This window comes from Atractosteus spatula, chromosome 5 (genome assembly GCF_055471065.1).
Source record: "Atractosteus spatula isolate fAtrSpa1 chromosome 5, fAtrSpa1.hap1, whole genome shotgun sequence".
Classification (NCBI taxonomy): Eukaryota; Metazoa; Chordata; class Actinopteri; order Semionotiformes; family Lepisosteidae; genus Atractosteus; species Atractosteus spatula.
The window spans coordinates 9,975,582-10,000,306 of record NC_142710.1 but is presented as its reverse complement, the minus strand read 5'-3'; the positions used below and the strand labels follow the sequence as shown (position 1 = coordinate 10,000,306).

Genomic DNA, 24,725 nt, shown 5'->3' with positions numbered 1-24,725 from the left:
GCTTTACTGGTATTACTGCTGATTTGCAGTGTTGCCAAAGCATATACAATGAACACATCATAGTACATTTACATACAGCATATAGAGCATTACTGAGAGACAGGCTCACTGTTCCTCAGGCTGGGACAGGAGGTCACACACTGTATTATTATTATTGAGAGAAAGGCTCACTGTCTGTTCCTCAGGCTGGGACAGGAGATCACACACTGTATTATTATTATTGAGAGACAGGCTCACTGTTCCTCAGGCTGGGACAGGAGATCACACACTGTATTATTATTATTGAGAGACAGGCTCACTGTTCCTCAGGCTGGGACAGGAGATAACACACTGTATTTTTATTATTGAGAGAAGGGCTCACTGTCTGTTCCTCAGGCTGGGACAGGAGATCACACACTGTATTATTATTTCTAAGAGACGGGCTCACTATCTGTTCCTCAGGCTGGGACAGGAGATCACAAACTGTATTATTATTATTGAGAGACCGGCTCACTGTCTGTTCCTCAGGCTGGGACAGGAGATCACACACTGTATTATTATTTTTGAGAGACAGGCTCACTGTTCCTCAGGCTGGGACAGGAGATCACACACTGTATTATTATTATTGAGGGATGGGCTCACTGTCTGTTCCTCAGGCTGGGACAGGAGATCACACACTGTATTATTATTTCTGAGAGACGGGCTCACTGTCTGTTCCTCAGGCTGGGACAGGAGATCACAAACTGTATTATTATTATTGAGAGACCGGCTCACTGTCTGTTCCTCAGGCTGGGACAGGAGATCACACACTGTATTATTATTTTTGAGAGACAGGCTCACTGTTCCTCAGGCTGGGACAGGAGATCACACACTGTATTATTATTATTGAGGGATGGGCTCACTGTCTGTTCCTCAGGCTGGGACAGGAGATCACACACTGTATTTTTATTATTGAGAGACGGGCTCACTGTCTGTTCCTCAGGCTGGGACAGGAGATCACACACTGTATTATTATTGAGAGTCGGGCTCACTGTCTGTTCCTCAGGCTGGGACAGGAGATCACACACTGTATTATTATTATTGAGAGATGGGCTCACTGTCTGTTCCTCAGGCTGGGACAGGAGATCACACACTGTATTATTATTATTGAGAGACGGGCTCACTGTCTGTTCCTCAGGCTGGGACAGGAGATCAAACACTGTATTATTATTTCTGAGAGACAGGCTCCCTGTCTGTTCCTCAGGCTGGGTCAGGAGATCACACACTGTATTATTATTATTGAGAGACGGGCTCACTGTCTGTTCCTCAGGCTGGGACAGGAGATCACACACTGTATTATTATTATTGAGAGACGGGCTCACTGTCTGTTCCTCAGGCTGGGACAGGAGATCACACACTGTTTTATTATTATTGAGAGACAGGCTCACTGTCTGTTCCTCAGGCTGGGACAGGAGATCACACACTGTAGTAAGGAGAAGCAACACCTTCCATCAAACTTTTTGACAGGTGCCACGCCCCCCTTTTTCAACCAACGTGCGTCCGTTATGTGTTGGATGTCCCGCCCCCTTCTGAGCCAATGGTCTGTCGTTCTGAGTTGTGATGTCCCGCCCCCGCCTTCCCAAGTGGTCCGGCGTCTCTGGGTCCAAATTTCCACCTTCGCGGCCCCCTCGTGTCCGAAATATGTGCACACAAGTGTGTATTTGCGTCAGAGGGTAGGCGATCGTGTCCGCCGTGGGTTTTAGCGCTCTGTATTATACCCCTAGGGGGTCTGGTGATCCCGGGGTGTGAGCCTGGGTCAGACTGGCTGTCTCATCGGCCGGCTTAGCCGAGCTCCGCAGAGAGCCAGGACGCCGGTGCCTGATATGGACGGGCAGGGGCAGGCCGACGTGGTGGACAGGGGAGAGAGACTACTCCGAGTTCAACGGCGGTCTCCGGGACATCTCCACATGGATAGTCGCGTCGTCTAAATCCGCCGGGGCTGAGCCTCTGGAGGGGCTGAACCCCCAAAGTATACTCTCCAAGAGGGGCGCTCCTCCTACACAACGCCACAAGCGGCCGAGGGGAGAGGAATTTCTTAAGCGGGACCTCCCAAGGTGCTCTCAAACGCGAGAAGACCGGACATCTCGTGCCGGCCAGCGATGTGGGGGCCGGGGCGGTAGAGAGGTTCAGCGGAACTATCAACACAAAAACGTGGAGGCGCCCGCCCCACAGAAACACCTCCCGCTCCACTGGGGTCTTAACTGATCTCGTTTTTTTTTCTTATAAAGTATACTTTATTCCGAAAAAAAAAAACATCTCAGAAAGAAACATCTCACACATATTGATACTCCACGAATAAAAACAACGACGGAACGACGGTGATTATCTGTTATCAATCATTGCAAGTGTGGGTGAATTTGCGCTATTATGAGAGTCCCTCCAAACCCTTCCACTTGCTGTTAAACCATTAATCCCTGTACTGGGTCCATAGTCCTTTCCAGCGCTCCCTCGCCGTGGGGAAACCCCATTTGGCTACGTCGCGCTTCATCCTCCTCCTGAGGTCCGCCAGGATCCTCTCTTCCAGCTCCCTCGCTCCCCACTTGATGTTGTGCCGGATGAGATTGTTCCTTGCGTCCCACAGGCCTTTTTTTGTGAGGGACAGCAGCAGCCACATCAGGAACTGCGTCCCCTTGTCTACTCCGGTAGGTGCCAGCCCCAGCAGAATGTACTGGTAACTGAGCACCGCACCCGTCCCCAAGAGTTGCATAGTGTTGTCCATTCTGCCCCACACCGCCTTGGCGAAGGGGCAGCTCCAGAACACGTGCTCCTGAGTCTCCTCGACGAAACACGTGTCCCGGGGGCAATGCGGGTTCCTGGAGATCGAATGTCTGTAGAGGACCTCTCTGGTAGCCAGTCTCTTGTGTACGGCCATCCAGTTGAGGTCCTTCAGTTCGTTGTCCAGTTCTTTCGGCTGCGTTCTTTCCCAGACTTGTCTGGGAACTCGCAGCCTTTCGTCGGTGACCAGATGCCCCCTCACCTCTTTGTACAGAGCTCTGTGGTTGGTGCAGAGCTCCGGCTGTCTCGTGGCCTCATACCTCCTGCTCCACTTGACAGCGTGGGTGTAGAACTCCGCTCACCTCTCTGCCTTGGGCCCAGTGTTTGACCACTGGACCAAGTGCCTCATCGGGATGGAGAGCCACAGCCTGACAAAGTACTGGTACTTGTGGCCGTTGGGCTCCCGCAGCGCCCGACAGAGGTTGCAGAAGAAGATGCAGTCGAGTTTCAGGGGGAGATGTGGGACATCTCGACCCCCTTCCTCGACCGGCTGACACATCCGGTTCCTTGTGATGCACTCGTACCTGCCGCCCCAGACGAAGCCGAAGATCATCCCTTGCAGCGCTCGTCTGAGTCTGGCCGGCAGCGGGTACACCACCGCCAGGTAAACCAAAGCCGGCAGGACGTCTGCTTTCAGCACCATCACTTTCCCTGTGTAGGACAGCGACCGCGTTTTCCACAGACCCAGCTTCGCGTTCACCCTGGCGATCCTCTCGGTCCAGTTGTTTGTCTCGTTGTCCTGGCTCTGGAAGGAAACCCCCAGTATTTTGAGGGGCTCCGTGCAGAGCTCGAGACCCTCCGGCGCCGTCGTCCTGTGCTTCCAGGGCCCGAAGAACTTCAGTTTGCTCTTTCGGCGGTTGAGCTTCGACCCCGAGGCTCTGGAGTGTTGCTCCATGACCTGCAGGGCCCTCCTCAACCCCCTGTCCGACCTCAGGAACAGCGTCGTGTCGTCGGCGTACTGGGAGATCTTCAGGGTTTCCCCCGCGCCTCTGGGATCTCCAGGCCGTCGATGACAGGGTCCCGTCTCACCGCCTCTGCTAAGGGCTCTGTGAAGAGAACATAGAGAAGGGGTGAAAGGGGGCAGCCCTGTCGTACTCCAGATTCCTGGGGAATGAAATCCCCCTGGTTTCCGTTCACGTTCACTCTGCTGCCCACGTCAGAGTACAGAATCTGAATCCAGCGGCTGAAACTCTCTCTGAAACCGAAGCGTTCCAGCACCTTGAACAGATAGCTGTGGTTCACTCTGTCGAAGGCTTTCTCCTGGTCCAGGCTGACCACCATCATGGGCACGTTCCGGTCCTCGGCCCAGGCGATGGCGTCTCTGGTCAGCTGGAGGTTCCAGCTGACGGATCGCCCCTCCACCCCGCACGTCTGGTCGCTGTGGATGATGTGGGAGAGGGCGGTTCTCAGTCTGCCGGTCAGGACCTTGGACAGGATCTTTACGTCCACGCAGAGCATCGTGATCGGCCTCCAGTTTTTGAGGTCAGCGGCGTCTCCTCCCTTGAAGAGCAGGGAGATGACGCCCTCCCTCATGGTGTCTCGGAGTTTCCCTCGGCGGAAGATCTCCTGCGCCACTTCCACCAGATCTGCCGCCAGGGTGTCCCAGAAGCAGGTGTAGAATTCCTTGGGGAGTCCGTCCGGCCCCATCACCTTGCCATTCTCCATGGACAAGAGCGCCGCCTTCAGCTCCTCGGCCGTGATCGGACCCTCCAAGTCCTCCCTCACCTCCTCCGGTACTCGTGCCTTCAGCTCCTCCAGAAAAGCATCGCCTGCCTCCACCTCCGTCTGCTTTTCTGAAAAGAGCTCCGTGTAGAAAGCGGTGGCCGCTTCTACCTTGTTGCTCTCGTCCAGCACTTCCTCTCCATCTCCCCCTCTCAGGCTGTGGATCACCCTCTTTTTCTGGGCTCCTCGGACCTGATTGAAGAAATAGGAGGAACAGGTTTCATTATTCTCATAATGCTCCCTTTGTGCCTTGACCAGGAAAGCCTTGGTTTTCTCGGTGTGCAGTTTGCGGAGCCTCTCCTTCAGGTCCCGTGCCCGGGCTGAATTGAAGGCTCCTCCCCCGTTAGCCGAGCTGTACTCCTCCTCTAGTTGTCTCTGGAGTTGTGCAGCTTCATTCCTCTCCCTGGCCGCCTTCCGTCTGCAGTACGTCTGCGCCAGGGTTCGGGTCCTGTCCTTCACCGACTCCCACCATTCCACCACGGAGCTGTAGCCGTCTCTCAGATCAACCCAGCTCGCGTAGTCTTTCCGGAACAGTGCCCTGAAGTCGTCTTCCTCCAGTATCTCCCGGTTCAGCTTCCAGTACCCACGACCGAATGCCGGCAGGCTGGTGTTAGCCACCACCGTCAAGCGCTCGTGGTGGGAATACCACTCTGGGGACACCGTCGCCGACTCCAGGGAGCAGGTCGTGTGCAGGAAGATGTAGTCCAGGCGGCTGCACACTCCCCGGGAGTTCTTCCAGGTCGTTCCGGCGTCGTTAGGGCGGCACCGTCTGAAGCCGTCTACCAGGGAGAACTGCTTGAGTAGCGACTCCAGCTCTGCCGAGCTAGCGTCGCTCCCCTTCTCCCGGTCGACGTTGAAGTCCCCGCCGAGCACCACCTGTCTGTTGGTGGCGCAGCAGCTGGCCAGGTCAGCAAACACTTCCTTCCAGGTAGAGGGTTCCGTCGGAGCATAGACGTTAATTCCTCTCAACTTCTGCCCCCTCCAGTTGATGTCTGCGACCAGGATCCAGCCCTGCACCACCGAGAAGGAGGAAACCAGCGTCATCTCTGTGTTTCCGAGGAGGATTCCCACTCCGGAAGAGTGGACCCCTCCTACGCTCCAGCATGATCCTCCCTTCGTCCATTCCCTGGTGAATGTCAGCTTGTCGCCTTCATCCTTCAGGTGGACCTCCTGTAAGAAACAAACTGAGAAAGACTTTGAGGCCAGATCATGAAAGACTCCCCGTCTTTTCACCGGGTCTCTCAGCCCTCTCACGTTAGTTGTTAGAAAGGTAAGTTTCACAGTCATGATTGAACAAGTGAAAGTTAAACCTCCTCTCTTTGTACTTACAGTGGAAAACTTGGGAGTCTACATCTGGGCACTGTTTAGCCTAGATGTAACTCCTCTCGTTCGGGTCCTGGGGGGAATATGCTGGGCTCCCTCCAGGTCTCGCTGGGGACTGAAAAGTAAACATGCTGGACAGGTCCAGCCCTACCATCAGTCCCGGCTCCAGGGCGGCTTCAAAGTAATCCTCGTCTTCCTCGAGGATACTCTCCGCCACCGCTTCGGGAAGGCTTTTTTCTTCCCTTTCTCCAGGAGTTTCGGGGACCTCCAGTTGCTCCTGGGCCTCAGGGGAGGGGGTTCCGACTTCCCTGGCTGCCTCTTCCTGTTGCTCTTCTAACCCCAGTTCTCCCACACGGCTAGTGAGCGATCTCCGGCCTCCGTCCCACCAGACGACTCCCTTAAGGGCTGGAGAACAGTCTAGGGTGATCTCTGAACTGGCCTCATCACTCTGCTCTCCTCACCACTGAGAGCTGGTGTGTGGGGAGCGTTCTGGCGCACTATGGCTGCCGTCGCATCATCCAGGTGGGGCTGCACACTGGTGGGGGTGGAGGGGATCCCCATTACCTGTGAAGTGCTTTGAGTGGAGTGTCCAGAAAAGCGCTATGTAAGTGTGAGGAATTATGATTATTAAAACCGTCCCAAGTTTTCACTCCAATGTGGGTGACCAGGTGTGGGTGTCCAGAATCAAGGTCCAAGAGTGGACCCCCGGCTCCGAGACCCTCTTACAAACTGCAGGGCCACGCCGCTGACGACACGCAGGGCCCCTTTGACGCAGAAGAGCTACAGCAGGGAAACCGGCTGGCCGAGCGCGTCTCTTTCCGGACCCTGGGCAGACGGCACAATCCGGGGAGGAGTGAGGAAAACAGGGAAAGAGGCAGGCAGGGGGCTGGAGGGAAACAGGGGCGTGTCCACGGTGCGCTGGTGTTCGGGGGAGGTGTGTCCGAGGCAAGCTGTCCACCTCCGGACGTCCGCCTCCGTGTCGCAACACGCAGGACCGAAACACGTTTGACGGGCTTTAACGCCGGCGCGCGCGGCGCTGTCGTGGCGATCCGCGGCGTGGCCGTGACTGCGAAGATCCGCGGATCGATGACAACAGCTCGACTGTTTAAAAAGATGAGCCATGACCTTCCCGCAGTAGAACAAACAGCGGTTTAGATTCTGACGGCGGGGGACCCGGCGTGAAATATTTCCCCTCGCCCCACTTCACGGCACAGAATTTGAACGAGCGCCTCTGAGGGCTTTTTGTTAAAGAAAAAAGCTGCAGCGTCTGACAAGCTCGTCTCCCGATCCTCTGAGAGACCCGACTCGCTGCGTGTCGGCTCAGCCCCCTGTCGCCACAGCCAGTGTCCACCAGGCCGCGCACACGACCTGGCGAAACACAGAGGACTGTCGACAAGGTGCGCTTTCCCCCCACTCAGTGACCCTCCTGTACAACAGGGATCGAGACCTCCTGCCGTCACCGTTCCGGACCGCCCATCAGAGATCGGGCCAACGAACCCACTCGCGGGAGCCGAAGGAGTGACCCTGCAGGAAATCTGCACCGCCAAACAAGCCCACGTCCGCAGGGGAAGCCAGTGACCCCCCAAACCAGGGAGAGAGGCACCGAAGCCAAGCCCCGATCCTGAAGCCGTGGTCGAAGGAGAGAACCAAGAGTCCGTAACCACAAAGCAGCAGAGAGGAATAAGGCATTTTTTTTATTAATACACAAAAATAACAAGTCACAACAAAAACCTCAATCACGTTGCAGAGCGCAGTCCATCCTTATCCTAAACCAAAAAGGGTTTTCCCCCCCTCCTCGGCAGCACGGTAGCCCTGCTGGCTGTGCTCGTATGTACTCATGGAGCTGGTGGCCGAGAGGAGAATGCTGACCAAGCTCACAGCCATCATGAACGACGCCTCTCCTCCGCTTCATGGGACTGTTACTGGGCAGCGGAGCACCTTCAGCACCAGACTGCTCCAGCTGCGGTGCTCAAGGGAACGTTTCCGCAGGTCTCTCCTCCCGGCGGCTGTCAGGGTGTAGAACGCTGCCCTGGGCGAGGACTGTCAGCCCTTCATCTGCTCGTCTATGGACAGCATGGTGCTCCATTGGACTTTTTGGACACTCAGTCTGTATAAACCTATGCACATTTTGCACATATTTGATTGTTTTTACAGCGACTATGATCAGCACATTTTGCACACACCTGTGTATTTATTCATTGTTATTTATTTTGTTGTCTTTTGTTTTATAACTATTCCAATGTCTGTTTTTGCTTGTCTTTGGCTGGCCTGCTGTAACACATCAATGTCCCCACGGGATCAATAAAGTCTCCTCTATCTATCTATCTCGGCCGCCTGCGCGATTCACCCCTCCCACGGCCGCTGGGACGAGGAACTAGGCGTAGCGCGACAGAGCGGCTCACACCGAGGACCGGCGCTGAGCGGGGAGGGAGGGGGAACCGTGCTGGAGGACCAGGCGGGCCGGGGGTGTGGTGGGGGAGACGCGCTCTGAGACGCGGTCTCGCTGGACTCGGGCTTCTGCCTCTTCCGCTGCTGTGCCTGCCCGTCGGGGGGTGTCGTCTGTGAGGACCCCTGTGCGGCTCTGTGAGAGGGCCGGGGTGTGGCTGGAAGTATCGGCAGCGTTTCAATTCCCCGGGTCGCCGTCTGGGCGAGAACAGCGGGTTATTAAACCGGCCGGAAGACAAACGCAGCTGAACGAAATCGCTCGGCGACAGCTCGTCGGATGATCTCCGGGCGGCCCCATGCGTAGCGTCCATCGCCTGTACCTGCGGGTCAATCTGTCCTCAGATCCAGACTGAAGACCCATGACTGCAGCATAGTCTACTCACAGCTGACATCATAGCCTGTACCTGCGGGTCAATCTGTCCTCAGATCCAGACTGAAGACCCATGACTGCAGCCTAGTCTACTCACAGCTGTCATCATAGCCTGTACCTGCGGGTCAATCTGTCCTCAGATCCAGACTGAAGACCTACTACTGCAGCCTAGTCTACTCACAGCTGACATCATAGCCTGTACCCGCGAGTCGATCTGTCCTCAGATCCAGACTGAAGACCTACTACTGCAGCCTAGTCTACTCACAGCTGACATCATAGCCTGTACCTACGAGTCAATCTGTCCTCAGATCCAGACTGAAGACCCATGACTGCAGCCTCGCCTCCTCACACCTTACATTATAGCCTGCTGCAGCCATGGCTGCTGGTGCTGCTGTACAGGCCATTGTGTGTCTCTGTGTTGGCCCACCAGGCAGATACATCTGTTCTGACCAGACTATCCTATTCTCCTCCCCACGTCTGGATGGCACCCAGGCTGGGCACCATCTGAGCTGGATGCTGCATCACTGCCATGGATCCAAGAGGGACATCGTGGATATAGCTATCGTTTAGGAGGATTTACTGGTCCACAGAGATCTGCATGGAGTACTGACACACAGAAGACATGATGGATGGATTAATACCCTCATTCATTTATTTCTTTTTTAATTCTATAATGTTAGCATGCCCAAAGGGGTTGGGCAGCCAGTTGACCTTGGACCCTCAGAGGATTTTTTCTCTCCTTACTGAGGGGTTTGTGGTTCCTCTCCTCCGTTGTCTCCTGGTCTTTTCTGTTCTGTATTCACAACTTGAGGGTCACTTGCTATGTTAAGCACCTGGGGGCAACTTCGTTGTGAAAGGCACTATATAAAAACACCTTGAAATGAATGGAATATTCTGTCAAGATGAACAACACGAGTGCTTGTGCCTAGTGCTCTGCTGCTCTGAAATGATAGATTATACGGTCGCATCGCCGCCGCCGCCGCCGCCAACCTCATTCTCTCAAAGTTATCGCTCTCCGGCTCTACTGCAGCAGCCCTGAGCGTCACACGATGAAGCGGTGCGGACGTCATCTCTATTTAATTTCGTTTGAACTCGTCTAGATCATTCTGAAGTGATTTCGTCATGTGTACCCGTTCTTTTTATCTCGAGATGTTAGATGTTCTCTGGTTTGGATTGTATTTCTTCTGTTACCGTTTATGCAGAAAGTTAAGAAAAAGACCGTTAGTGGTGGTGGTGGCGAGGGCGCAGACCCCCCTGAACCCCAAAGGCGCTATGTTATTATATGGCTCTGTGGCTCAGGCCCTGCGCCTCCTTCAGGTGTGCAGTTCTCAGCTGATGAAAGGAAGAGGAGCTGCTGCCTGAAGAAATTCCTTAACTTCCTTCATGTTGTCCTCAAAGTCAAACTGCAGGCAGCACAGATAAAAAGACCATTACCTTTGCTGACCGCCCTGTCTCTCTCACACCTGAAGATGCTCCACAGCCGGGGCTGGAGGGAAACAGGGGTGTTCGGGGGAGGTGTGTCCCCCAGCTCCGAGACCCTCTTACAAACTGCAGGGCCACGCCGCTGACGACACGCAGGGCCCCTTTGACGCAGAAGAGCTACAGCAGGGAAACCGGCTGGCCGAGCGCGTCTCTTTCCGGACCCTGGGCAGATGGCACAATCCGGGGAGGAGTGAGGAAAACAGGGAAAGAGGCAGGCAGGGGGCTGGAGGGAAACAGGGGCGTGTCCACGGTGCGCTGGTGTTCGGGGGAGGTGTGTCCGAGGCAAGCTGTCCAAGGGAGTCCGAGGTGAATCCATGAGTGTAGCAATAGTCCAAGACCGGGTGATCCATCCTGACAGACGAACAGAGTTACAAGCCGGAGCGGGATCTGGAGGAGGGTCGGGGGAATAAAAGGGGGGTCACGGGGCCAGACACTCCCTCATCCCGGACCCAGAAGATCAGGACACCGTGATGAAGCCTGTGCCGCTGAGTCACTCCTGGACTTCCGGGTGTCCATCTTCCACAGCTGAGCCCAGATTGGTAGGAACGCCTGGCTTGTATAGCACGGGGGGCAGGAACCGGAGGCAGGTGCAGGAGATCAACACTAAACTAGGAAGGGCTGGAGCCTCCTTAAGAGGAGGGGCTTACGAGCATGACAGACCACATCCAGAAGATTCTAGCCTCCAGGGGGCGTGGTGAAAACAAACAGCTTTTGGTAAAGCGGCGCGGCTGGGGCGATAAATTCGATAGCTGGGTAAAGGCTTCCGAGGTGAAAGAGATATAGAGCTGATGAAAACAACACAATGAACCGCAACGGCTTCTGTGTTACGCTGGCGGGTGATTCATCCTCAAAGATGTTTCCAAAGAACACCAGCGCGTGCTTCTCGGGGTATTCAGGAAGGGCGACTGGCCTGGACGGGAGCTGGGCAGTGGGCCTGGGAGAACTACACTACCCGCACACCCTACACACGGTAGACCGAGACGAAGAGTCTTCTGCGCGTCGGCGAAGAGGCCAGAGGCTGCAGGGACCGGCACCGCCCCCCCCCAAGGGTACGCCAGCGGCATCGAGCAGCTCACGCTTGAAACGAAGCGCACTGTGGACAAAACCAAGCTCACTGGCGTAGGTTTTAGACACGATGGAGCCCGGGGAGGGGCCATCGGTGGGGGGGGCGGAAGTGATATCGAGGGAACGATTTACAATTCAGGTGCACGAAATAACGTTTCCTCTTCCTCTTCGTTTTCTTTGTGTGACTGAAGTCGCACGCACACAGAAAGTGTCTAACAGGCCAGCATGATCCCCGGCTCCTAACAACAACGCTATCAAACACTATCAAACGCGTTACTGTGTCTTTGTATCAGTGCAATAAAGCCGAACTGTCTGACACTGCTGTAGATTGGGATAATGGAGAGAGATGAACTGATGAAGTTTTATTCTGGTTTGGGGGGGAGTTATTAGGGCACTGTAGCTCCTGTACTCTTGAACTTCCTAGTGAGGACTGCAGCTCTCTTTCACTGCTAGTGCCGCACCTGTCCTTGCGAAGGGCAGAGTCAGAAAACGTTATTTTGAGAGAAAACAAGGGAACGATTTAGCCTTTTCGTGCGCACGCAGTGTAAATTGTTCCCTCAATATTTAACTTTTTTTTCCTACCGATGGTCCCCTCCCGGGCTCTGGAAAAGACCACCCCATGAGCCGGGCTGTGGGGGTTGTTGGGAGGGATACCCGGTTTCTAATGTACAAGCATGACCCTCTGGCGAGGGTGCTGGGTCTCAGATCAGGTGGCGGAAGTGTAAAATCGCCCCATCCTGTCAATATGACGGGCGGGTTTATCACCAGGCGCGTCTATACACAGAAATCATAGAACACCAGTTCATAGGCGACGTCTAGGCGCCGCTTCTGCGTTGCGTGCCTTTCAAAGGCGTGGATGGCGAATTCGTCATGGTCTTGCATGACAAGCCCCACTGCGTGCTGGTGAGCATCGATCAGTTTAAAACACCATCGCTCTGGAAATAAAGACGGATCGAAACAAGCAGGTGTCATTTCATCTGAAAGCATGACGGTCTCTCTCTCCGTACCCCCCTCTCTCTCTAACCCTGTGTGTGTGTACCACTCTAACCCGTCCCTTGCGTGCGTGCGTGCGTGCGTGCGTGCGTGGGCCAAAATGGCAGTCAGCAGGAGCGTTCCCTCAAACCCCCTTCGCCTGTGAACACGACACCGTGTGTCTTCCTGTCTCTCTCTGTTCACGGGCGGGCCAATCCCCAAGCAGCCTCTTCAGCAAAAATTCCGGAGAGGAGAGCTCTCCCCTGTCGGACACAGCCAGGAAGCGTCTGGAAGACGAGCCCCTGCCGGAGGACCGCGGGGAGCACGTCGGGGGGGGACTATGCTCGCTTTCCCCCTTAGCGCCGGACCAGGAGGGCACAGGGCATCATCCTCTGATCGAAACGGGGTCACCCGAGCGTTTCTGGATGTGTTATTTCTGCTTTAAATTGAACACTTTGGATATTTCTTCGCATTTTCAAAGTAAGTGGGAAGGCTTTCTTATATCTCAGCAAGGTTTTGCTTTTTCCATTATATTTTTTTCTGTAAAAACGAGCATTATGCAGTCTTTGAATTCAGCACTTTTTTATTCTGCGTCGTCAGGAAAATGGTCTCAGAGAAGATGAACGAGCTGCTGAACTGGGATTTGAAATAAACCGGTTTAACAGACAGGCTGTCCAGTTTCTTACAGTATACAGGTCGCTGTGGTGGGTTGTGAAGTGTTTGAAAGCGAGTGGTCGGGCTGTAGTTTCTCCTGCAGTCCGGTCGGTCCTGTGTTTATTAATAATGTCGTTTAAAAACATAAAGTTTCATCGCTGTGAAAACAAGTGTTTAATGTTTGTATTTAGAGGATATTGGGATCACTCCCATGTGTAACACTAGTGAAACAGTGAAGAAGATGTCGTTTCTCTGGAAGGGAAGAGCAGTCATTAGTAACTGACTGGTGTTTCTCTCTCGGTGTGTTTGGGGACAAAGACATTTCACAGTCTGATGGAGTTGAGTTGGACTGTGATCGGCAGGAGCCTGTTGTGATGTTTGTGTTTTATTCCCCAGCTGCTGTGACTCTGGACCCTGATACAGCTCACTGTGAGCTCAGCCTGTCTGAGGATGGGAAGAGAGTGAGATGGGGACAGAGGACGAGTGTCTCTGACAATCCTCACAGATTTGATTACTGTCCTTGTGTTGTGAGCAGGGAGGCCTTCACCTCAGGGAGACACTACTGGGAGGTGAAGGTGAATCGATACTGGAGAATAGGAGTGACCAGAGAGTCTGCAGAGAGGAAAGAGGGGATCAGCTTCTCTCCCCAGCGGGGTTACTGGTGTCTGAGATCTTACTGGTCTGATTTCTCTGCTCTCACTGACCCTGTGACTCATCTCCCCCTCAGTCTGCAGCCCAGGAAGCTGGGGTGTGTGTGGATATTGAGGAGAGGAAGGTCTCCTTTTACACAGTGGAGTCCAGGGCTCATGTCTACACTTTCACTGACATGGTCTTCCCTCAGGGGGAGAAGATCTATCCTGTCTTCTATACCTGGGATTCAGATAAAGCCCTTGAGCTGCTGCCTGCTGTCAGTGTGGAGATTAAACCCGTCACTGACTCATGAACACAGGCTGACTCTCTCCCAGCTCTCTGTCCACTGCTCACACTGGGAGACGGGTTTACTGACGGGTAGTGAGGTGAGGTCAGAAATATAGTAGTAATTGTAGAAATGATGATGTTGTGTCGTGTTTAAATGCGTTATATTAATTTTTTTTAAATTAAACACGGGAAAATAACATGTACGAGAGAGGGAGATATACCTCGCCACCAGCCTGCTGTACTCCTGACTTGTAAATATCTCTGGAAACCCTGCTGTGTTTTTTTTCTAATTTTTAAGAAAATAAACTTTTAAAAATGAAATCCCGTGTGAGTCTCTCCTGCGCGCGCCGGTGACCGTGAAGCTGCCAGAACGGGGAGGGACCCGCTGACGTCACCACAGCCAGGAGGAACAGGGACTGTGACGCAGACAGGAAGTGGCTCAGGGTGGTTATGGGAGTTGTAGTTTATCACCAGCGCTGTGTCTGTGAGCAGCTCCAGCCAGTCTAATACCCGGCTCCCTTTAATACAGGGATACATGACTATATTCGGTATTTTATGTTCGTTTGGGGTTTATTATTACTGTGGTGGTTTGTGAGAGACGTTTTATTTGATCTCTGATCGTGATCCAGGGAAAAGTGGACGCTTCTTTCTAGTCTTTTCTTTATTTTAGTTCCCAATGAAGTTTGGTAATGGGCCAGTGAAAGCTCTGCTTTCCTTCATATGAAGCCCAAAAGTTTGTTGGTAGCGGCGAGTTTTTTTCTTCACAGACAGAAACTTGGGCTCCGTGTCAGTCTTGTGTTCTGTCCTGCCGTTTGGACATTTCATATGGACGATTCTCTGTCCACAGAGGGACTGTGTCATGAGAGGTAGTTTTGACACACTCCCTTGTGCGCTGGTTAGTGTGGTAATTGTGAGACACTCCCTAGAGCAGGGGAGTTAGAAGATGGCGACAGACCTGCTGTTCAAGTAAAAAGTGAAGTTAAACTCATTCCTGCTGTTGTGTTCAGCTGTGTTTAATATATATAAACTAACCTGAAACACGAGAGACTGCACCGGGAGATTACTGCACTGCTTCGGCAGTTTGTGTATTCAACATCATTATCTGAGGGATTCTTTGTGAAACTTTGGCATGTACAGTATATAAATATATTTCATTTCGCTTATTTTAGTTCCTCTGTATTGGAACAAATCGCACTACAATTCGTTACTTGTTCAACTTTTGTTTTAATCCTAGCCGTGTCCAGACTCTCAGAACAAGCTGAGAAACGTCCAGTTCAGGACTCTCAGTACCGCCCTCTCCGACCGCATCTGAAATATTTCACTTTGTTCGCTTCGTGACGCAGCGCTGTACCGCGGGAAAACACTGTTGACAAAATGAGTATCGAACTTCGAGCTGTTCAGTTATTCTCTTAGAAATACATCTTATTATACAAATAAATTAAACTGCTTGACTAAAATGTCTCTATGACTACAATGTGGTAAAAACAATGTTGGTGGTGTTTCATCACCACCATTAACATCTGTGGTGATGAAATGCCCGGAGAAGCTGGTGTTGTCACACATCAACTCCTCCATCGCAGAGTCCCTGGACCCCTTGCAGTTCGCCTACCAGAACAACAGATCAGTGGATGATGCTGTCTCCCTGGCTCTGCATACCTATGGAAGCCCGTTTCTGCCAGGGAGTAAAAAAAAACGCTCTATGGTATCTCAGAATTGCGACTTAGTATCTCAGAAATGCGATTTAGCAACTCAGAATTGCGACTTCAAGTCTCACAGTTTTGACGTCACTTCTGGCGCCAGCAATGAAAGTACAGTAGGTTGCTCATCTGGCATAGGAAATCCACTGTTCACAATCCAGTCCAGGTACAGCGCCACATTCTACTGATGCCTTCATACAATTCACAGACTTAAATACCGTCTGCGTAAACTGTACATAGACTAACGTAGCTAAGTAAAAAAAAACATATGCAAGAGCTACTTGGATGGTTTTGGTTGATCGATTTAACCTTTCCAAGTGCGACCTAATTAATGAGGCAAAACTAACAGTAGGCCTGTACTCTTGTGGGGGTTTCGTCCGTTTGTACAAGGCAGCTCCTGCAAACACTTTACCAGCAGCTGTTTCAGCACAGTCACATAGCTGTGGACCCATATGAGCGAGGATGGTGCTATGAGCTTCTACGCGAGTCAATCTGGGGTCGCCTATTCACGATCAAAACATAAATTTGCTTCGATACAATTAATGAAACCCGTAACAATACAGACACACATTAAAGGGAACGTCTTTTATTATTTTGGTTTACTCTCCCCCTTTGTACGTTAAGAGATTTGATATGCTTATTTATTTTCAATATCCTTCCAATAATGTACTTGGCCAAACCCCAGTATCTCTCCGTCTAATTGCTCAGATACAATTCTGTGATTGCATATCTCTCAGAAACATACCAGGATCACAAGCATGTTTATGTTGACTAAACATGATCAGGCGACATTAAACTGTCGCAAACGTCTTGCCATGGGAGCGGCCCGTGTGTCTCCCGAGCCGGACTTTGATAGGCACAACGGTCTCATTTTTACAAACCCTCCATCCGGTCCTTTCGGCTTCCTAAGGCTGTAAATTACCAAGTGACACGCACAAAACAGCCGTTATCATAATGAAGACATTCGTGTGTGTTTAATAACAATTCCAAAACTTAGTTATATCAATTTTTGGTTTACAGAACATGTTTTATCAGCTGTGGTTTGATTCAGCTTTCTGTAACTTTTTGATAAGTTAGCTGCTCTTAAGATGATTACAAGGTAGAGTAGGTTAAAACTAGTCACTAGGTTAGTATTGACCAACCCTCTTTCAGGAGCTATAACTTTCTGCAGAGTTTAGACTGTTTCAAATCTGTATCTTTGAGCTCAGGCTAACCGGGTGTTCTATAGACAGTGATTAGTTGAGTGAGGTGCTGCCTGTGTGTGCATACTGGGTGTGACAAGTCAGATTAAATTGAAAAGCCTACTCTACATTTGTCATTCACATACCCTTGGGGTGTGACCTGCTGTATGTGCACCCTGTGAATGCAAATGTGTGGCGAGTGTTGGTCATCGTTGCCTGTCCTGGACTACTTCTAAATGTACTACAATGCATACTGTTGGAGTCTGGGCAAACAGGAGGCTAGGTAATTCCACTCTGCTAACTACTCAATGCTGCACCACTGTCCCATGTGGGCTTCCTAGGCCACAATCGCAGGATGGAGGATCTTATCGATTTCCTCAGGGAGAGGGACATTCCAGAGTCCACTATCGGAAAAATGAAGGAAGAAAAGGTAGTTAACAGAATGAGTGTGTTCATGTCTATTATAACTAACTCCCACTGACCTACTGTAGATATTGACAGCACTTTCAGTACTGTGAAAAGTCAGAGACCACCCTTTCGCTTATTTAATTTCCCATCAAAACGGTCATTAAGTGCAATTGATTTATTTTTCAATGTCAGGAATTATTCCAGGAAACATATATTTAACACAAAATTACACAAAAGCATCCACAACTAAATATCATGTCAAATCTTTCATTGTTTAGTGTGTCCACCCTTTGCCTTTATTACAGCTTCCATTATTTACAGGAGACTTTCTTTGAGTTTTTCAAATAAATCCACTGGGATATTTTTTCATGCTTCCTGTAAACACCTCCAAAGTTCAGTCTTAGAAGTTGGTTGTATTTTCTGCTTCTGCTGGTTCAAATCCAAATCCACTCTGTAACTCATCGTCCATAAAACCTTACTTATCTCAAGTGTCCAGTTTTGGTGTTTTAGGCCAAATTTTCTTCTCTTTTGTCTATTTCCTTTTCAAATAGTGACTTTTTGACAGCTACACATCCCTTCAGACCCATAGCATTGTGTTGTCTTCTTACAATGGAAGTATTGACAGAAACACTTGTGGATTTTTTTCAGATCTGACGCAAGAGTGATCAAAACGTTCACTTCTGTCTATGTGATGGTGATGCTCTCAGTGGTCTACCAGGCCTTGCACGATTGTTAGGAGTCCCATTTTCTCTATATATTGTAGTAATTTTTATCTCCAGTTTTGGAAACTTGTTTTTCACTTATTTTCCTTTGGCCTATATTTTCCTAATGCAAGTGAACTATCTTTACAGCTAATCTCATCAGAAATATCGCCTCTTGCCATTTCAGATGCACATGACAAAGACATGTGCAAGGCAGCTGTGGTGTGTTTGGGTAGTTGTTTGAATGTCAGTGTCACTTTTAATGGAAAGTGTTCTAATGTCCGTGACAGTTTTGGGATCAACTTGTGTTGGGAGGACACAGCTGTAACTTGTTTGATTGGACGGATGGAAGACTTAAAGTGCCAGAGGGTGCACAAAAGTAAAGAGTGGGCAAATTAAATACTGATAGATTTGATATTATATTTAGTGTACTCTTCTGTCAAATATATGTTTCTTGCATTATTTTCTGACACCAAAAACTAAATAATTTGCACTGAATGGCTGTTTGAACTGGAAATTAAATAAATGCAAGGGTGGTCTCTGACTTCTGCACAGTACTGTACAGTATATTGATATTTTCACGTATTGTAGATTTTTTCACTTCATACAGTAGCTCCACAATCCCGAATGGACTTTTTCCTTAAACCAGTATCAGCATATTGATCCACATAAAATGATGCTTTAAGTATGGTATTTTGAAACTGAAAATTGATAATACACTCTTCATTTTTAGATTGATGCCAGTGTCCTGATGTTAATGACAGATGAACAGATGAGGGATTATTTGCCGTCTTATGGAGGCAGATTGGCAGTGATGGGATATTGTAGGAGACACGAAAAAGAGCCCAACAGTAGGAAATCAAAGCTTTTTGATAGACTGAAGTCAAAACTGAATAAAAGAAAAAAGTGTAAGCATCCAGAAAATATCACTCCTCATCAAGAGGTGACCACAGAGAGGAAAGTAAGGAAAGTGGAGTTGGGCTGGGTGCTGTATGAGGAAGGAGAAGGAGGCTTTATCCAGGTGAGAACCAAAAAGGGTGGTGGAACACAAAACTTAAGTGTTTCAAAGCACTGGAAATAAAAGACCTCATAACGGAGGCAATACGTTTGTTTTTCCCAGATGGAAAGAATGCACATGGAAATATTTCATGTTTGAGGTGGATCTGACAAATGACCAAGAAGTTTCCTTAGATGAGGACAGTACAGTGGGAGCTCTATATGAAGCCTCAAAGTTAACTGTCATGAGGTTCTATCTGTCAACCAAAAAGAAACATGACAGTGGTGGTGTGGAGACACAGCAAGAATCAAACACTGCAGGTCCCTCACAGGAAAACACACAGGAGTTTCCCTCTACAGACTCACTGATTGATCCACCATTGGAATTAGAAACATTAGATGTCATCTATGTTGGAAATACTGGAAATGATTTGAACTTAGGCAGTGATGACGTGGCACAATTTCATCCTGCAGATGTCACAGACGATTCCAGTTTAGCTCAGCAAAGTTCTACCATGTTTACTGGGGAAAATGTGGAGGACAGCAACATCATTACAATTTTCAATGGAGACCTCTCTGAGATGGGAGAACAAAGTCTAGAAGATACTTTGCCTCTGGCACAAGAACTCAGGGAACCAGACAAAAAAATCCTTGTTGTCCATCGCAGCCAGATACTATCTGAGCTTATTGAACATTTCACTGATGAACGCCTTTCATATACTCAATCAGAAATTCAAGTAAAGCTTCTACTACCAAATGGGCAGTATGAGAATGGATATGATAAGGGAGGCGTTCTCAGAGATGGCCTCTCTGAATTCTGGCATGAATTCTATGAACAATGTACAACAGGCAGCACTTTCAAGATACCATTTCTCCGACATGACTATGGCAAGAAAAAGTGGCAGAGTATAGGTAAAATTATTTCTCTTGGTTGGCAGAAAGAGAAGTATTTGCCCATCAAGCTTGCTCCTGTAATCTTGGAACAGGCAGCTCTTCGATATGTGAAGAGTGATCTGGTTGACAATTTTCTAAAGTAAAGTATGTCTCAGAATCTGACCGTTATACCTTGGAATGTTGTCACAGAGACTTCAACAGTTCTGACCAAGATGAATTACTGGAAATCTTGGACAACTACAGCTGCCGAAGAATGCCAAGTGCACACAACATTGAACAAATTCTGCAAGAACTGGCTCACAAAACCCTTATTCAAGAGCCTGCTTATGTTATCGAACAGTGGGAAAGTGTACTTGCTCCCCTCAGCAAAGCCCTTGAGGAAATGGAAACTGTGTATGAAAACTTGCAGCCAACGGCAAGGAAAATCATACGGTCACTGAAGTTTCCCTGCACAGTGAATGCACAGGAAAAGGAAATATCAAAGCGTATTACAACATACCTGCGAGAGTGTGATGGAAGGAAACAGTCTCTGTTCCTGAGGTTCTGCACAGGCTCAGATCTCGTTCTTGGCAAGACTGTAACTGTTGACTTCACGGACATGCAAGGATTGGAGAGAAGACCTATGGAACATACATGTGGCTGTTATTTGAGAGTGTCTATTCATTATGATAGCTATCCTGACTTCAGGTGTGAAATGAACAAAATTTTGGAAAGTAATATATGGGTAATGGACATAGTTTAGTATTTTAGTCTGTCGACCTACAGACTACACAGATTAGAAATATGTGCATCTTTCACCATTCAAAACTTTTGGTAATGTATACTTATTCACAGTATGCATGTAAAGGCCATCTGACCTAGTCTGTACCTTTACACATATAAGCATATAAGATATACTGAGGTTTGAGTGTACTTATGATAGAATGTTCATAATTTCACTGAAGAAATTAAAAAGTCTCAGGTTAAATTGCACTTTTATTTTTGTCATTTTGGTACAAGAAGTTCTTTTAGACTGATTGTTCATGCAGTATATTGAGTGATAAACTAATGGATGTTTTTTCACCTTAAAAAAAAAATTGGTGATGCAGTTTAATAAAAGTTCTTTTTTGAGCGATGTGCATTCTCTAAGCTACCAAGCACTTTTGTGCCAATGAACTCTGGTGCCATGTAGTGTCTAATAATGTTACAATTCTTGCGTTGTATGTAATTTAGTCACAATATGGCAGCAGAGTTTATTTGCACAATAACTGGACAGTTCATGGCAAAGATGAATTCTAAGTGCTCACTTTGGTCAGCACTTGATTTAGAATGAATCTTTGTCATTAACTCTTCAGTTAGATGTTTCTTGGGGTCGCGGTAACTTTGCAGAATCTGAATTTGTTTATTTGTGTTTGACTAGTTTGGCTATTTGTGGATTTTGTCTGACATTTTTATGAAACGTCAAGATTGCAGATGAGTTCAAATGCCTTGCGTTTAGTGAATATTATTTGTACTATATTTACATTGCATTTGGTGAAAGGAAATGAGAGAGGTGAGGTAATGTTATTGTCAAACATTTCATATAATGTTAGATAATGTTATTGTCAAATCAAAGTTGGGTTGCTTTTATGTGTGAACATTATCTATAGTCCATTAAAGATTGTTTACACTGTTTGCATCTTTTGGCACATTTACTTTCATTTGTTCCTTGTTTCATCCTATTTCACACTCAATGTTAAATCAGATCTAAAGACAACACATTAAAAGTGGTAACATCTTTACCACTTTTAATGTGTAACATCAAATGCTGTGGCATTTGAGAAAAACAAAACACCCTTATACCTAGATCCCACATTTGTAAGCAGTTTATCTTATCCAGAGAGTGCAAAGTCCCCTATTCTCCTATTCCTACTCAAGGTCCAGCCCATTGAGGACCATTTCACGTAGTCTTAAGTAAAGGTCAGTGATTTCAAACACATCATCTGGCATTGCAAGGTTGTGTTCAGCCATCAGTTCAACACAAAGATGGAAGACATCCTCATCACGGGGGTAGTCCTTTACACAACAGTCTTCTTGACAGATATCGACTTTGATTTGGTCAACTGCCTGCAAATAGTTCTGTGCGCCATATAAACTAGGGGCAGCATACATCACTGAAGGTCGTCCACTGGGAGCGCGAGGGTTGTGGGTCGGCCTTATTGTGTTATTATTCCAGGCAGTCAGCACTTCATTGAGCTCCTCCTACACAATAGAAATCAATTGTTTTGAAATAAGGTTTGTTAAATCACTTTATGGAACTCAAAGAAGAGATCTAGTAGAAATAGTAGAATTTTATGTTTTACTATTCATATCAAAATCTGTAATGACAGGTATGTTACATTTACTTGTATGGTGTTTTGTAAGCAAAACTGAATGAGTGATTTGTCGATGAAGGTGTCAACAAAATGCCCATCTTCTCTCAGCTGTTCAAAATGGTCCATCCAAAAGTGACTGCACTGTGCTCTTAGTGTAGCCCACCAGCGTTCAATTCTCTGATTCCCGGTGCTTGGGCCAAGAGTGACACATTCTGTGCTATCCTCATTCATTTCGCGCAGAAACCTTTGCATTACAGCAACGTGGGTGTTTTCGATTCCATGATCAAGTCGTACTCTTTGTGGAAGACCGTTGTTGTTATAGACAGCGTCTATAAAATAACCCGCAATAATTCGTGGGTCATTATTGGTTTTGTATGCTTCTAACCAGATCATTTTTCTCGAGAAGCCATCAATGCACCCGTTGATGCATATCCCGTAAGGTTTTAATTTGTCATACCCATCAATATGCCACACATACAGATGCAGCCATTCAAAGTGCGCGTTACAGACACGTAACGCAGGTGGAGTCGCGCATTGTGACGCAAGATGACGCGCGGCACCGCAGTACGTGATTGGTTGACCGACAGGGGCACTCGTGGTCCGTTGGTCTGTCGTAGAAAGACTTACAGTAAACGTCTTTGCTGTGCCCATTGTAGATATTGAATTTTACCACTGAAGGGAAATCTTAGTAGCTGAGCATAAAAAGAATAGGAGCATACTGTAACGCGTGTGAAGGCCATAAATGATATTAATTTTGGAACATAAACATACAGTATATGGCTGGTCTTGGTACTTTAAAGAAAAAATACACACCAGTATTCCATTTCTCCCTAAACATTTTAAGCATCGAAGTCTTTAACTAAAGAGATACCGGAGTCAACAAGCATACTTTTAGAATTTGATTAAAAGGGAATATAATATTGAATCGCGTATATATTTTATGAAAGCAAGATTGCTCAGCTGGACAAAAGTACACAACCTACCTTTATCAGAAATATTTATGCATCAAAGCCTTTACCGAAGATATTACTAATAGTATTAATAATGAATGACTTTGGACAAGCTGTATACTCAAAGTATAATTTCTTTAGCACATTTGTACAAGCACTTGGAATCTGTCCAAGCCATACTTTGTCAGGCATTTTGTTTTACTTCAACGGGCATAAAAACTTCCTTGCTTTTAACAGGTCGTTTCATAATTTCTAACTACGAAAATGATTTAAAATGCGACACTTATCATTCAACTAGAGCTCAAAATATCACAAGGATCCTCAAGAGCACAGCAAAGACTGTATTAAAAGATACTTGTATGAGATACATGAGAATCCAGACTTTTTTTATCAATGCTTTCTTTTCTGTATACCAGATTTTATGGAACCACTTCAGAAGCTTTCTACCCATTAAGATTTATATTTCTTGGGATTTTGGGATCAAATGTGGAAGGATTAGATTGTAATCATTTTTATTTGTCAAATACGTGATTGTATTTCTGAATGTTATGTTACACCTATAGTAGTTCACTGCTTTAAATACATCGAATTAAGAAAGTTAGGTGTAGCACTTTAGATCTTTTTTTCTGAACCAGGGAAAATCTGATCATGTTTCTCTATAACAATAATAAAAAACTTTATTTTACATATCACCTTTAAAAGTGGCATCTCAAAGCAATACAGTAGATCAAAAAACAGTTAAAAGTGACCAAAGTAAATACCAGACAAACGCAAACGCGTTTTTAATAAAATGCTTTTATTCATTCAGCAGAGAGTGAGAGGGACATCCAGCAGAGAGAGACACACACACCGGTTTCCATTGACAAAATTGTTTTTTTTCAATTCCTCTTGTCTAACAGGAATTTTTTGTTTGTGGACAGACTGTTAGACTAGAGGAAAAGAGCGCCTCCTTCTACGAAGCATTTCGTTGATCCGATCACGAATTATTTTCCAGTCGCACGAAGTAAGGGTAAACTTACACCATACCGATGAACTAATGCCAGGGAAAGACACCATTTCCTTTTTCTGATCACTCGCTTTCTGGATACACATCTCACCTGTCCCGTTCTTTGTTTTCCTGGTTTGCTGATTATGCCTGATGTGGTCCACTCCTACCCTCACACCTAAAGAATACTATTTTAAATTTCTTGGCGCAGTTCATTAACCCTTGTATGTGCTGTCCGCGCCCAAAATGCAATTTAAAAAAAGTCAAAAACCGCGCTCAAAATGCAATTTAGAGCTTTCTGGCAAGAGGAGACACCCAAATCAATGTAACATGCCACAGTTTGTGCATGAACAGGGTTATACTGCCTATTCCCTTTGATACCCGATTAAAAAAAAATAAAAAATGTTTTGAATCCCCGGCGGAACCGGGCATCCATATGAATCAAGTAACAGGTTTATTCCATGCTGAAAAAAAGAAGAAAGAAAACACATTCCATAAGAATTGATTGAGCTTCGCTCTGTACCACGCAATGATCCCCCGGAGTCTCTGCCCCGGGCTATTTGGGTTTTTAGACAGAGGGTAAAAAACTCTCTCTCTGGCTTGACCTCCCCCTCCTTGGGTATTGTCTGTTTTTTTTTTGTTAACAAGGCTCGCCAGCTAATGTGAATCGAAACCTCTTTCTAGCTTTTAAAGTCGTGCGATGTGTAAACCACAATTCAAATAGAGAAAAAAGACCTGACTGATAAGCCGATACATACTCTTAGAGTTTGATTAATAGGGAATATAATACAAAAATATAGTACTAAAAATAAGATACACTCTACAGACATTCACAA

At 47.8% G+C, this 24,725-nt stretch overlaps 1 protein-coding gene and 1 pseudogene across 2 annotated transcripts in view; both read left to right on the top strand.

Annotated features, from left to right (window-relative positions):
* Positions 1-14,060, top strand: part of LOC148834039 (E3 ubiquitin-protein ligase TRIM39-like) — a 35,857-nt gene extending 21,797 nt beyond the window's left edge. For both annotated transcript variants that reach the window (XM_088917569.1, XM_088917567.1), the window contains one exon: positions 13,223-14,060. In XM_088917569.1, the coding sequence (XP_088773695.1) occupies positions 13,223-13,860 (638 nt within the window). In that variant the 3' untranslated portion in view covers positions 13,861-14,060. The remainder of the gene's footprint in view (positions 1-13,222) is intronic.
* Positions 14,061-16,977: 2,917 nt separating this feature from the next.
* On the top strand, positions 16,978-20,363 carry LOC148834038 (uncharacterized; annotated as a pseudogene).
* The last annotated feature ends 4,362 nt before the right edge of the window (positions 20,364-24,725 follow it).